General features: G+C 40.6%; 1 protein-coding gene across 3 annotated transcripts in view; it reads right to left on the bottom strand.

Moving 5' to 3' along the window:
• The window catches only part of FSD1L (fibronectin type III and SPRY domain containing 1 like), a 33,693-nt gene extending 19,616 nt beyond the window's left edge, over window positions 1-14,077 (bottom strand). For 2 of the 3 annotated variants that reach the window (XM_086770196.1, XM_086770197.1), the window contains exons 1-4: window positions 14,002-14,077; window positions 8,575-8,670; window positions 7,518-7,649; window positions 3,799-3,900 (exon numbers count right to left, since the gene is read on the bottom strand). In XM_086770196.1, the coding sequence (XP_086626322.1) occupies window positions 3,799-3,900; window positions 7,518-7,649; window positions 8,575-8,670; window positions 14,002-14,016 (345 nt within the window). In that variant the 5' untranslated portion in view covers window positions 14,017-14,077. Of the gene's footprint in view, window positions 1-3,798; window positions 3,901-7,517; window positions 7,650-8,574; window positions 8,671-13,187; window positions 13,243-14,001 lie in introns of those variants that run through there. The other variant, XM_086770198.1, reaches the window with a different exon arrangement.
• Between the last annotated feature and the right edge of the window lie 803 nt (window positions 14,078-14,880).

The raw sequence follows: 14,880 nt of genomic DNA, 5'->3' as shown, positions 1-14,880 counted from the left end.
ATGTTAATAGTATTGCTTAGAACTGCAACAATGTTTCACCTGGGAAAAAAGGACCTTAAAAACCACACCAAATCAATTCCAAATTACTCAATTTCCTGTGTGTGACTTCATCTTTTCCGATTTCTCTTAATCAGTTACGTTACTCTACATCACATTTTAAAAGAGCTACACAACCAAGTCAGTAAAATTTAACTATGTTGGTATTTTCTGTGAAACCATAAAGTGCTTATTAGTGGTATGTAACCATACTTGACTTGTTTGGCTATCCATCATAGGATGTATGCTCTGACAAACAAGAAAAAATAACTTGCTTTAATTTTTCCTCTGAAAGTTACTGTACCATTACAACAATGCTTCCTAAAAGGTTGTCTCCATATGTCACTATTTCAAACCACAGAACATAGTTTCTCCCAGTTTTTAAATGATCCAACTGAAGCAGATGCAGAAGGGGTGATGACATATTTCAAAGAGAAACATTAGCTGGCATTTAGAAAGACAAAATCCTGGTCCTTCACAAAGAAGAACTGCAAACTTAAGACGAAATCTTATTGTTGAGTAGCAATGGCTTAGTTAGGTCTGTTGATTCCATGTTTGGAGTTAACATTGGTACTTGATCTAGATGCCATTCAATTGAACTACTTTTTCTTCTGTCCTGGTTTCATCAAGAACGGAGTTGATTTTATTCTCAGTAGCTGGTGTGTTTTGGATTTTGTGTAGGAAGAATGTTGGTAAAACACCCTGATGATACGAGTTGTTGCTAATGAGACTAAGGACACTGTCCTGCTTTCCAAGTCTCACTAATGTGCAGATGCAGGAAGCTGGGAGAAAGACAGACAGAATAATTGATCCAAACTGGCCAAAGAGAGTATTCCATGCCATAAACATCATGCTCAGTATATAAGTGGGGGTTGGCTGGGGGTGTATGTGCCTTCCTGGCATCCATCCCTCTCCCTCGCTCGCTGGCACAGTTCCCTCTACCTTGCTGGCTCCCTTTCACTCCTTTGATTGCTGCTTGGTTTCATTTCTATGACTGCTGCTCAGGACAGGCTGTATCAGTCATTGGGACATTGGGTGGTGAAAAAACATACATTGTTCATTTTAATATCCTTATATTCTGTTATTGCAGTTTTCTTTTGCTATTTGAGTAAACTGTCTTCATCTCAACCCATGAGTTTTCCTTTGTTCCCAATTCTCTTTCCCATCCTGCTATGGAGTGGGAGGGTGACTGAGAAACTGTGTGGTGACTAGGGCTAAACCACAACACCTTCCAAAGACAAGAAATATTAGGTATCTTCCCGGTTGAAAAGTCAAACAGAAGTGAAGGACTTCCAATTTTTTCATTAAAGACAAAGCACAAATGAAAAAAAAAAAACAAAACCAAACCAAAACCCTCCATCAGCATATCACAGTTGCCCCTGCTATAAAAACAATTTTATATTCCCAAAGTGGGAAATGGAAAAACACAAGTGTTTAGAAATAATTGAGCTTAAGAGGTAGCTTTGTTTTACCTCAAAGTTATTATAGGAACTACTGACTGATTTTGCTACATAACAGCCTTAGACCAAACAGAGGTACTTAAAAACAAAAGCCTTATTCATGTCTATGTCCTGTAGAATATGCAGTATCTGGACACAATGAACAGTCTTCTGCAAGACAGTCCTGGCTTAACTCCTTTGAATTTAGTTTGCTTCCAGGCTACTGAGAAAGGCAGCTATAAGCCCATCTTAGATGAGCCACCCAGCAGTGTCAAATAATTTCCTGTCTAACCACTGAACCTTCCTGACTGCTGGCATTCACATTCTTTTGACTTCCAGGTAAGCCAATTCAGTGAATAAAGCCACCAAAAAGCAGAGACAGAAAAAAAAAAAATTAAAAGTAATAAATAAAATCTTAGTTTAGTCTTATGCTAGTTTCTCCTGAATTGATTTACTAGAGGATCCAAAGAAAATCTGACAAAATCTGTGCCAACATATTGTGTTTGCATGGCAAGGTTTTGTAATGAGCTGACCACAACTCCCATTCCCTATCACCCTGTGCCGCTCAGGGGAGGAGGCAGAGAATTCAGGAGCAAAGCTCATGAAGAACACAGAGGTGGGCGGAAAGTGCTTCTAAGATTTAGTTTTATTTCTCAACATTCTACTGTTATTTGATTGGTAATAAGTTAAGCTATTTCCTCAAGTCAAGTCTGTTTTGCCCATGATGGTAACTGGTGAGTGATCCCTCCCTGGGCTTACCTCAACCCACAAGCTCTTTGTTGTATTTTCTCTTCCCTGTCTAGTTGAGGAGGAGAGTAATAGAGCGGCTTTGGTGGGCACTTGCTGTCCAACCAGGGTCAACCCACTACAGCCAATAAAAAAAAAAAAAAAAAAAGAGTCGGGGCTGGAACTGCCTTTCAGGAACACTTGGTATTCCTATCAGTAGAGCAAAAGATTTAGCTAGCTAATAGCAAGGCAGCATTACCTTAAAATGCCATAACCAAAGGCGTGTTTACAAGTGCAAGGTAGTATAATACAAGTTTCTATCCTAGATATTAGAGTTTACTGAACTGGATTTCAGTATCTTAAGCCTCAGACTTCAAATTTAAAAGTATTTTCCCTCCACCAAACACTCAAAATAATTTTCCTTAGTACTAATTTCATTGAAAAATGCATTAGAGATCTGAAAAGAAAACTTACGATTAACTCAAAGCTATACTCTGTGTAGTGCTCAAGAGCTAACTTAATCTTTACACATAATCATGACAAGACAGAAAGGACAACTCAAACTGAAGTGCTAAGAAAAATACTCAGTTTAGGAACTATCACTCTTCAAGGCAAATAAATAAAAGCTGACACTCAGGAAGTGGGACAGTATACAAACATGTTGCCAAAAGGTATAACTGACAGCTTTCCTGTCCACTCTTTTAGAATAATTTGTCTTTGTTCCTGCTAAAATACAGAAAGAAGTAATTTGGTCTTGGATTTGGTGTGGCTGACTCCACTACTAATGTGAGAATTATTATAGTAAGACTAGTGTACCAAGTCACTGTATATGTAGAACTGTTTTATTAATTTCCAAGTATATTCTTAGAGTTAGATACACATTGCCTTATTTACAATGCTGTGGTAAAGTACACATCATTTGTATTGGAATCACAATCTGAGGCCCAAGTCAGGCTCTTGCCTACACAGCATACAAATGCCTTAGAAGGCTCCAGGGAACAGAGGAAGAGTTGCCCTGAATTCAGTTTCGTACGACCTTTCAGGACAGCTATAGAGTTCAGAGATGCAAATTAAAGATCCACAGCTTGCATAAAGTTCTGCAAAACAAACATCTTGTCATCCATGGATGGCTGCAGCTAGAATACAAGGACTCTCTGCCAGTATGTTTAACAGTGCTGGCCAACTGACAGGTTACTTGCCATGGCTTTGAGTGCTGGCCATCACACGTTTTGTAAGTCTTGGTTCAGTCTTAGAGAGATTTATTTCACCCTCACTTTCTGGTTTCACTTACCCTGCATCAGTGCAGGTTTGCTTAATACTAACAGTTGTCCAAGAGAAGGGATTCCTTTCCCTCTCCCATCATTCTAAAGAAAAAAACCCCAAACTTACTTTATTAAAGATTGCGTAAAAATTCAAGACTATAGTGCTTGACTTGGCCTCCTCAACAGAACATTAACGGTATTTTTATGTGCATCTCTATCCTTACTCTCAGTATTCGTGGTAAGCTTGCAGGCTTCAGTATAGTAATGCAATAGATATTTCAAATTGAGACAAATATCAACATCTGCCTTACGCACATCCATTCAGTGGTTTCTACCTTTAAGAATTCCACAGGGTCCTTTATGTCCAGCGACTGCGTAGCAAGTTCCAGCAGCTCTTCAGAACTCTCTAGGGCATTACTACACTGGCTAAGCTGATCCTGTAGCAACACGAGAAAGCAAGAATAATGTGATGTATTCACATTAAACAAGTGGTTTATAAACTATCAGAATTAGAACCACATGGCTTTGTTATGCATTTCTAACAATGTATTACCCTATCTAATCAAGGCTATTACCTCTGACCATCACATTAACTACAACTTCACTGTGCTTGATAAGTGCACAGTGATACATGGCACATCTTATAAATCCAAAGGGGAAAAAGTTGGACAGGTGGTGAAGTCTAATCTAAAAGCTAGATTTCATTTTAAAGCCTGTTTCTCCCAACATCAGAATTTGAGAAGCAAAGAAATATATGTGTGCACTACAGTTTCTATTTATAGAACTGCACTTCATCAGTGAGTGGATATTGTTTAATGTAGCAGTAGCCTTGAAAAATGCAATAGTGTTATCCCTGACCCGCTCTAGAATTGTCACAAGACAATCCTGAAAATCAATACTGCTGTATAACAAATGGGGATAGTAGAGGAAGGAGAACAAAGGAAGAAGGGTAGTAATTTATTGCAGAATTACCTAAAACTCTGTCATTAGTAAACTATCTTTCTAGTACACAAAACAGTCCACAGAAAACTTCTGGTGTTGCATACTATGGGTATATCCCTAAAAAGATTAATTTTGAATACCCCGCAGGATCCTAAACATACTGCAGGTTAAACAAGATGCATATTTTAAACCTGCCAGCAGCTTTTGCATCACCATTCAACCTACAGCTGTTTTCTACTCAAATGATACTCACTGTAGTATCTCAGAACAAGTAAACAGTAAGTAATTATTTTTCTTTAACATTTCAGGACAGACACTTTGCTCTAAAGTAGTCACTGTCTCAAAAGCAACTAACAGTTGCATCATCTTGGAGATCAGACTGGTCTCAAGCACTTCGGAAGTCTAACTAGTTTTGGCAACTGTGGTGAGTTGACCTGGGCCAGCTGCCAGATATCCCTCAAATTTACTGTTTGAGGATGAAATAGCAGTAAGGAAACAGTCCAACAGCTAGAAGTTTGTACATGGTTTCCAGATAACTTCTGAAGCATGCTATTATGCAAGCTGTCATTCTTCTAATACAGCTGCTCTCTTCTTTGGAGGATATCTAATGCTGACAAACTCATATATACTATCATGCTGCCAAAATGTCCCAGGCACACCTCAAAAGAGAGAAGCAAATGCCAGAGGCATTTTCAAACAGCATTCTTCTGCAAAGCTGAAATAACACAGTAACTGGATGCATACATTAGCATCTGCATTCAGAAGTCAAAAATAAGTATTTTTGTGTCATTAAGATATACTGCCCCAAAATAAAGCAATGTATTTTCAAAGCAAAAGTTTAAGGAGAATTTCTAGTTGTCCAGCTTAACTTCCAAGGAAATTATTTGGGAAGGATCAGCCTAAAAATTAAATCCTCACCCTTTTCCACTGTTATGTAGCTCCAAGTATTTTAAGTTACAGCTTGTTCTCAACAAGGGCACCTAGTCAATTACAGAAGACTAACTACAGCACAAGCACTTTAAGGGGACAATAAATTAAGCAAGTCAATTCCTTTAAACAGTATGTTTGGACCTCACTAAAGTTCCTTGGTTTCATCATAAAAAGTTAATTTGCATTTCTAGTCAAAGAAAATGGCTTGCACTAACACATTCAATGCAACAGTTTTCTGTTGGTTTGGTTTGGCAGATTGGCTGTTAGAAAAAGCACTCTCTCAGTGCCTTAGTTACAGAGGAAGCTTGATCTGTAAAGAGAATGTCCTTTGGGCCTGTAGTTAGGGAACAGCCTCAGGTGAGAGACAAGTAGAGTACTTAACAACCAAGTCAGCGATCTGAACATTCCACTTGTCTTCATCCTCTTCTCACTAAGTAGCAGCTCAGCTGTTCAACACAGATACCAGGCAGCAGTTCTTGATACTGTAGTATCACACCGACAAGCTTTCAGAACAACTTGGTTCAACCTCATCTGAGCTTCATCAGATTAGATTAAACTTTCTGTTAGTCTCTGTTAATTTTCTGACAATTTAATGGTCAAGTCAAACTGCCAGATGAGTAACTATCAAAACAGGTTCCAGTTCCAAAATCACTAGTTGCAAGATTAACTTCAGTTTTTCTTCACTAGAAAGCAGAATAATTGATATATGCCACTGTTGAATTTCTCCTGTGGGCTCTTCATTGAGAAGCACTTGTTCTTTAAGCGTTCAAGCCCTCCATGTCCCTGGATGTGGTTAGACCTCTGTCTGTTGAGACATGTCAGAAGGACTTAAGACAGATATACAGGGAGAAAGATTAAATTGGATGTGGGAAAGTGCACTTAAGTACTTAAGCTGTGCACCTGCAAGTTCTAGAATGTTTTTAGGAGGGCCTGTTGTGATAGAACAAGGGGTAATTGTTTTGAAGTAGAAGGAGGTAAATTTAGACTGCATACAAGGAGGAGGAGTTTTGCAACAGGAGTGGTGAAGCACTGGAGGAGGTTGTTGAGAGAGAGGGTGGATACTCCATCCCTGGAGGCATTCAGGGCCAGGCTGGACAGCGCTCTGGGCAGCCTGATCTAGTTGAAAGTGTCCCTGCATGGCAGTTGGACCAGATGACTTTTAAAAGACCCTTCCAACCCAACTACTCTATGAACTAAGCAGTTTTACAGCCAGTCTTTAAGTATGAACATAAAATAAACCGTATAAGGAAGCCTGTGGAATTTGTTTCAGGAAACTGCTCCTATAACGTCTTTAAACTGACTAGACACAAGAAGGTGAAGTTTCTCAGGAACAAACATCTTCTTCATTGCTTTACATAAGCAAGAAGAACTAGACAGAAGAATGCTGCAACTAGGATAATTTAAAACAAGAAAGCTGGAGAAACAGCTTCTGCTTAAGAGATTTATCTGTCCTTTGGCCCCACGCAACTAGTCTTTCTAAAATATAGGGACAACTTGCTACAAGCTAATAGGAAAATATGGACTTTAAGTGTTTCAGAAAGTTAACAGTTCTGTTTCTACTTCTCTGAAACCCACTGGAAAGATTCTCCTGCATGAAATTATACAACTACAAGCTGATGAAGTTCATGCAGCGGGCTTAGTAGCAGGCACCAGTGTAACCTGTGCCGAAGCAATTCCCATATGTCTTCCTGTGTGTGTTTGCTTGATGTTAACAAGTGGAGGACGGCCAGCTCTGTCAACAGGAGACCAGCCTTTGTGTTTAGGATGTGATTCTCAACTCCCAAGTTGAAGCCTGAGCAAATCACTTTGGCAGTTCTACAAGCTCAGATACTCATATGCCAAACTGGAGAAAGAAGCCAATTTCAGTCCAGAAGGTATTCATTAGTTTGAAGGTATTAAACATACGTAAGTCCTGCTCCTATGCAGTCACTTTTCACCTGCAAGTTCTACAGATATGACCTTCTTTCTACACAACAATGTTAAGAACACAAATATATAGAGAACATGAAGTAACCTAGAAGAAGGGAACAGAGAAGTACCCATATCAAAGAAAACATTCACTTTACACCTACTGCATTTCTTGCAATACTACCAAAATCCCACTTTCATGGAGACTTAAGATAGCAGCTTAAAACTGCTTCTACCTACCTGTGAAAATTTACAGATATAGTTACACAGTTACCTGCAGGGCTTGAATTTTACGAGCCTCTTCTTGCTGAATAGTGTTGGCCATACTCCCCTTCATCTCATCCAGTATAGAATACAGACCATCAAATTCTTCAGCCAACTCACTGATTGCGTTAGAAGAGTTTACCTGAAAAACAAACGGAAACTGCTGCAATCTGTATTGGAAACAATGCAGACTAGTCTTTTAGAGTGAAAGTCACATTGTTTGCCCAAATGTGCTTTGCCACGGCCACTATGTACTCGTCACTGCTCCTCACCTTATCAAAAGGGAAAAAACCTTAAGAATGATAGACATCTCCTAAGTAGACTTTAGATCAGGACACTGAGGACTGAAATCCATCAAAATTCCATGCTACTCAAATTTGCACAGAACCAATGTACTTGGCAGCATTGTTCCATGCCAAAAGCCTTGATTTCCCTCTCAAGATTATATATGGATTGCTAGATGTTTGTAAAAAGGTAGTTATCCAGTTCCATATAAAATTGTTTCATTTGATACTAAAAACTCCACTCAAGAAGCCAGCTTAAAGATCTGCTGGATGATTTCCGCTTATGCGGTTAACTCTGCTCAGCTTTAACATGAACAAACAACTTTTGGCTTATTGATAGGCTGAAGGATCCCAAACCTCATCCTAGTGTAGATGCTGCAACAATTAGGTCTAAGTTTTAACTTAAGTCCAACAATTTGCAACTACTGGGAAAAGTAAAGTATTTTCTCTCAGGTGTCAGGACAGTCTCATTTTTCAGTCTTTCAAGCAGACCAGGTAAGTCTAAAAAAGATAGGCTACTTCCAGCTAACAAGAGTTTGAGGTCTTGCATCAAAATCCAGATTCACTCTTCCACACAAACCAAATCCTACAATAGCTTTTCACACAAAACCACCATACCTTTCAATTAGAGACAGACTTAAAATCCACCTGGTTCCAACCTGAAGATGTATTTTAAAGCTGATGTATATAGCCCATCCCTTACATACTACCCAAACAGTTTGAGACTGACAAAACTGGAAAGCTCCCTTCCCAGCTACAACCTAGGAGCCTTAATATATATACCTGAACATTTGTTATTGTATGTTTCAGCATGTCAATGAAGTTGTGAATTTCATCAGTTTTGTTTGCTAGAGTAGAGACAATCCTCTGCAGAGTCTCCTAGAAGTACAAAAAAAAAAAGTGAGAGAAGTTGTAAAAGAACATTGTAATTTTTTTTAACCATCACCACTTCAACATATATGGAAGTTAATGATACACATGCCAGTTGTAGCAAATTCAAATCTTATCCTGATGAGATCAGGAAATACATTTTGTTAGAAAACAAAGATTATCAAAGGTCTAAAAAGCATTCCACCAAACTAAAGATCTTTGGTTATTAGTTTAAGAAAAATCAAGATTCTGTTTTATGATCTACCACTGTTTCACATGCCTTGCTACCAACGTTACTGTAATTCCCAAGTCTTCTAAATCAGACTGCCTCCTGGCACCAGACTCCACCATACACAACTCCTCTAGATAAGAAAGCTAGTGCTTGCACAACCCAGCAGAGAACAAAAAAAAAAGCTAGTAAAAGCTAACTCAGAAGAAAAATTAGTATTTTATATTGTCAAAAGAAGCTAGTGTTAAATAACTGACAGTTTAGTCTATATACAGAATAAACCTGTAACAGTTATCTGTAAACTCATCCTACAAGTATTAAAATATTTTGGCGAATAATTTACATATTCCAATTAAAAGCGACCTCAAACAGGAGAGCTTACTAACAGCTGGGAAATAGAATCAAGGTTATTTCAGTGGTGTACTACCTACAGCCATTAAAAAGCAGTAGATTTAGCTTAGAAAACACATACTAAGCAGGCAAAACTGTTAAGCACATCAAAATGCATTTTTAAACTATATGAGACTACCAAGTCTTGTATTCTAAGAATTTGACAAAAATACATCAACAGTTATTACTTTAACCTAAGTCAAGTTATATAACTAAAGCTCAGAGCATATGTAGGTAAAAATAAAGGACCAGGTGAGGATGTAACTAAAAATCTTCGGTTATTTAATTTGGATTTAATTTAGGCTAGTTGATAAATTCTAGAAACAAATCTGACTCTAAAATGCTAGATTTGGCTCTTACAAAAAAAGTTAAAACTGTCTTAATTACAGTTAAGACATTATTAATCAGTCGGAATCAGAGTTTCAAGTTGCTCAGCTTAACATTGTTACTTGACAACACTGAGGAAATCAAGGGATGGGGAACTAATAAGCACACCTTAAAAACAGCCAGATAACCAAAAAGATATTGCAGAGGTCCCTCTCATAAGCAATTTCTTATTAACCATTTACTACTTACATCACATTTGTTTACTAAAAAGCAAGAAAAATATTTTATCCTTTCACAACATCCACAGCTAACCTCAACAGTACATCCTGTATAAAGAATCCCTCCACTAGTCCTGAGCCATGCTCATATCTCTTTCTTCTGATCTCCTCCTTGGCAGTTTTCAAAGAGTCTCCAATGATGTATTTATCAGTACTCCAGTCCACTGCCTGTTTGCATAGCGTGATGCTCACAAAGTTAAACCACTAGCAGAATAAAGTGAAATTTTACTGCTTTTACCACAGGTGTTGTGATGCTCTTATATAAGGATACAATGCACTGGCTAGCAATGACTGAAATTAGAACTCTAAGAAAGAGAAACAAGATATGACTGGCTTTTTTCAGAAACAAAGAGTAAAGCAAGTCTTGATCACTTCATTACAGAATCTTTTAATTTTCTGGTTAAAACTGAACACGTTTAAAGACAATTTTGTACACATTAGACCAGGAGATAAAACACCGTTGTCCAACCAGCTGCTTCTGCATTCGCTATTGACTAGGAGCAATTGTTTTTGCATGTCAGACAGCCTGCAGTTAAGCCTTAGATCCTATAAAAATAACTGTCAATTTGGATGAACAAGAAAAGTCTCAATCCTCTTTCAACCAGGATTTTAGGGCTTATTCTGTTCCACCACACGGAAAAAAAAAAGTCATCTTGTATATAGTACTGAACAATGCTTTTGGTTTTTACAGCTGTGTATGATTAAAGGAAAAAAAATCTACATGTGAAGAATGCTTAGAAAGCCTTTACACGGCCAAATATATGGTAGCAATGGGAAGATAGCTGTCAAATAAGGTTTTCCACTATATCTAAACTTAAAGTCAACTGACCAAACAGGGATCAGTAGGGTTCTTTTTAAGTAAGCCACAAATTTTTTCAAATAGAAATTCCATCAGGTTTGGTCAAACTCCAGTAAGATTAGACGTCTTCTACAAATGCAGATTAAAGAGGCTTGAAAATACCCACAAGCAGTATACAGAATTTTTCTTAAACACCAATGCACAAGCCACGAGAACCAAAAGTCAGCTTTTAGGAATCACTAACATATAATATTTTCTAATCACTAATACATAATAAACAGATTTTCTTCCAAAGAAAGATAAACAGATTTTCTTCCAAGACATACACCAAATCCAAAACACTAAGATATACAAGAATGAATTTTTTATGAAATTTACATGAATGAGTTTTTATGGCATTTTCTATTAGGTAAGGACAATTAATATCTTGTGAAACAGAATCTGGCTTGAGCAAGCCATGTTACTTTGTACAGACAGTGCATACTCTACTAACGACTATACTCTTGAAGAGAAACTAAAAAACTGATTAAAAAAAAAAAAAAAGCCTTGCCCCAGAAGGTGCCGAAAGCTGGATAATTGTCAAAGAAGCAGGAAGGAGGCCAGGATCTGCATGGGAAAGGGAGAACCAAGATAAGCAAAGAATAACACGGCAGGCATGGCTCTGAAAGAGCAGGACGATACCATAAATCTGCTGCAACAAAGAAACACCAAGACAGGCTCAAGGAGAGCGGACCTGCTAGAGAAGCTCGAACAGATAAGGAGGGATCTGGAGCTTATTAAACTAAGGGGATATGTATCCTTGCAGGTGCGTAACATTGATAAAGGTTGTGAATGGTCAACAAAATTCCACTACTTAGTGTCCTCAAAGTGAGCTCTCATTATAATACAAAAACCACACCCCTAGCCCTGAAATCACCCCCTCCTCAGATAAAGGCCTCTACTCTCCAAGCATGTGTAGCAAATTTAAGAAGTATTGTATCTCTAAAATAACATGAGAACTAACCAATTGCAATTAAGTAGGTGTGACAGAATGGCATAACTGTTATTCTGAATTTTATAAATATGTAATTCAATTGTAACCAGGTGTCTAGCTTTGTGGATTTACCACCTAGCACCCATCTCTGCACAGAAATTAAATAAATAAATACCTCTGCTCTGTGTGTAAGACTGGCATACTGCACACTGGGTAAAAGAACCCTGATTTGGGTCAACTGCACTCTTGCTATTTCTTCCTTTAACGAGAATTTCTAAAAAGTCACTACAAGTATATGAGATGAAAAGGGTGCTAGAAAAGTTACCAATGCAAGCAGCAGTCGAGGCTTACATTTTAAGTTACTTCAAGAAAAGAATTACAACACTAACCTCAGTAAAGCTTCTTGGTATTTCTACACTGAAGAAAATTTAAAGCTATTGCTCACTGACAGACACAGTATTTCATAAAATCCTATTACAAATAATTTTCCTTTCATTTTTCTCCCTGGCTAGCATGTGTTAATTCATTTGTCAAATGTCAAATTCATTTTCCAAACATTATGGCATGTTTATTACAGAAGTAATTTTTGCTGCTGTCAGAGAGCTTCACAAACTCTGGATCTGATACAGTCTTTGCAGGAAAAAAAAAATACCAAAAAACACGGCATTTGTAAAGTAACACTGTGGACATACAAGGGAAGGAGAACATAAAAGGATATCAAAAAGGACAGGAAGCCCTGCAACATGTGGTGGCTTGTAGTCTTGCCAGAAGCACAAGCGTAGACAATACTCCCTTCTTTGAATAGCTAGTAACTAACATCACAGAGCACCTGTTGAAGCAGATGGACACCTCATAAAAGTTAGAGAGTAAATGTCAATAAATTAAACAATTACATCAGTTTGGTTTAAGAAGCAAGTTACCAGCTTGCTCAAGATCACACTGAAGTCTTATGATATGACTGGATGCAGAACAGTTTCTGAAGCAGCCTCGGGCCTAAGACAAAGTCCTGTGTCATACTAACCTTCATGTGTAGATCAAATTTCAGACAAGGGAACATACTTAGCCTCCATTAATTTAATCTTCTGCACTTTTCCACACATTGAAGTTGACAGAGTTTGAATGGGTAGTTGGGACAATACAAATGATAATAGCAAATTAGCAGACAAAGTATTGTAAAATATGAGATCAACTGCAAGTTTACTACTGTATTCAGAACCTCTGAGCAGCACTGAAATTCAAGTATGAGCAATGACACCACTCAGGAACATCCACCTAGAGCACCAACAACAGCTGCAGCCTCATTTACTCCTTCTCCAAGAGAACAATCTCACATAAAGTAGGCAAAGGCAGATAGATGCAAATTCACATAATTTCTACTAGAAGCACAGTTTTCTGGCATTTCACATCTCACCTCTCAAAGTATACACGCATATGAAGTGGCAGTGTACAAATACTTCACTAAAATAGCAAACATCTCTGATCTGTAAATTTCAAGCCATTAGTAGAGATACTTATTCAGATGATACTCACAAACCAGCTTCCAAGCTAAGGAAAGCACAGTCTTCACAGAGACAGTAACAGAAGCTCTTCTGGATGCTAGACTGACAGCCAAAAGGCTGAGTCAGAACTTTTTGCAGAGTATCATTTTTAGAAAGCCCGGCCCTTGGCCAGGCATACTCTGCTCCTCAGCGATTCCCTGATGGGGCAGATAGCAAGTACGGGAAGGAGGGAATTACAGGGCAGTAGCCACAGGGCGGGGGGGGGAGGGGGACGACCCAAACAAAAAAACTAACTACGAAACGCTGTTAGTAATTAGTTCCCTTCAACACAGGAGTATATCAACGGGAAACAGAAAGGCCTATGTTCACACCTAATTACTTATGACAGGAACACACAACGTGAAAGAGCCCCACGCAAGGACGGTACTGCACTACGATGCAGCAACTGCCGCGGGAACGGCAGCTCCCAAAGCAAGCGGACGTGGAAAGGCCTCCCCGCGCCGCGCCGCTCCCGAACTCTTACGGCAACCCGGGGGGAGCAGGGGTGCGGGAGCAGGGGTGGGGGGGCGGGAGAGCGCCTTTGCCGCGCTGCTGCCTCTTCTGCGAGGCGGCGGGGAACACTTAACCTCCTCGGCCGCCGGCCCCCTCCTCGGGCAGCCGTGCCGAGCACCGGGGAAACGCCGACACCCCGGGGAAATGCTCCGCCTGCCTTCGCGGCGGCTCCCAGCTGAGGGAGGGGAGGGGAGGGGAGGGCAGGCCCACCTCCCTTCCCCTTCCCCTTCCCCCCCGTCTCGACCAGCTCGGCATGACCCGCGGGTAGGCAGGCTCCCGCCGCCGGCACTCACTCTCTGCTCGTCCATGATGACGGAGGGAGCGAAACGACCACCACCAGCCGCCTCAAAGAGCAGCGACACCAGCCTCCGCCGCGCTCCGCGGAAACCTTCCCCCGCCCCGCCCCGCCCCGCCCCCGCGGCCCCCAACGCAGGCGCACTGGCGTGCGGCCACGGCCCTTGCGCATGCGCCCCGCGCCCCTCTCCCTCTCGCCCCGTTCCCCCTCCGCGCACGCTGGCGGCACGTGCGCCTCGCCCCACCCCCTCTCGGGGGCGGGGCGGGGACTCTGGGCATGCGCAGTCGGTGCTGGCAGCGCGCAGGGGGGTCGGGGGAAGGGGGAGTGGGGAAGGCCGGGGGCGGCGTGTGGAGGTGTGTCTTTCACCGCGCTGTTGGAAAGGCGTAGTAATTTCACAACTGTGGCGTTTTACGGAGACGCAGCCAAAAAACGGGCTGAAGTGTGGCTTTATGGCCCTATAGCACTGCACTGACACTAAAAAGCAGTGCTTTCCTCGCAGGGCACACAGCAAGGAGAGCCCCCTTTTCTAGCCTGGAAATTTGTATCCCGGTGGGGAGATTTCCCCCCCTGCCAGTGGCAGTATCACTTCAAAGGTGGCCACCGCTACAGAACTGGGCAGCCTGCAGCTGCTGGGGGATGTGGCTGGCGGTGGTGAACAGGAAGGCTGTAGGATTGGGTGATAACGGGGGCTGCTCCACTGCAACCCATCCAGCCGTCCTCCCTTCGTATACATCCTTTCTGGTTCAGACCAGGCTGGCAGCAAGCCGTTTCAGTTTTGGGAGTGGTTTCATCTTCTTAGTTGATGACACCCTTTCAGAACAGGACTTGCCCATCGTATCTTCCCAAGGGTAGAAAACGTGCTAAAGCTTTTCAAGGA

This window comes from Chlamydotis macqueenii, chromosome Z, assembly GCF_036417535.1.
Source record: "Chlamydotis macqueenii isolate bChlMac1 chromosome Z, bChlMac1.mat, whole genome shotgun sequence".
In the NCBI taxonomy this organism is placed as follows: domain Eukaryota; kingdom Metazoa; phylum Chordata; class Aves; order Otidiformes; family Otididae; genus Chlamydotis; species Chlamydotis macqueenii.
Note: the sequence above shows the minus strand (reverse complement) of the source record. Positions and strands in the feature narration are given on the sequence as shown.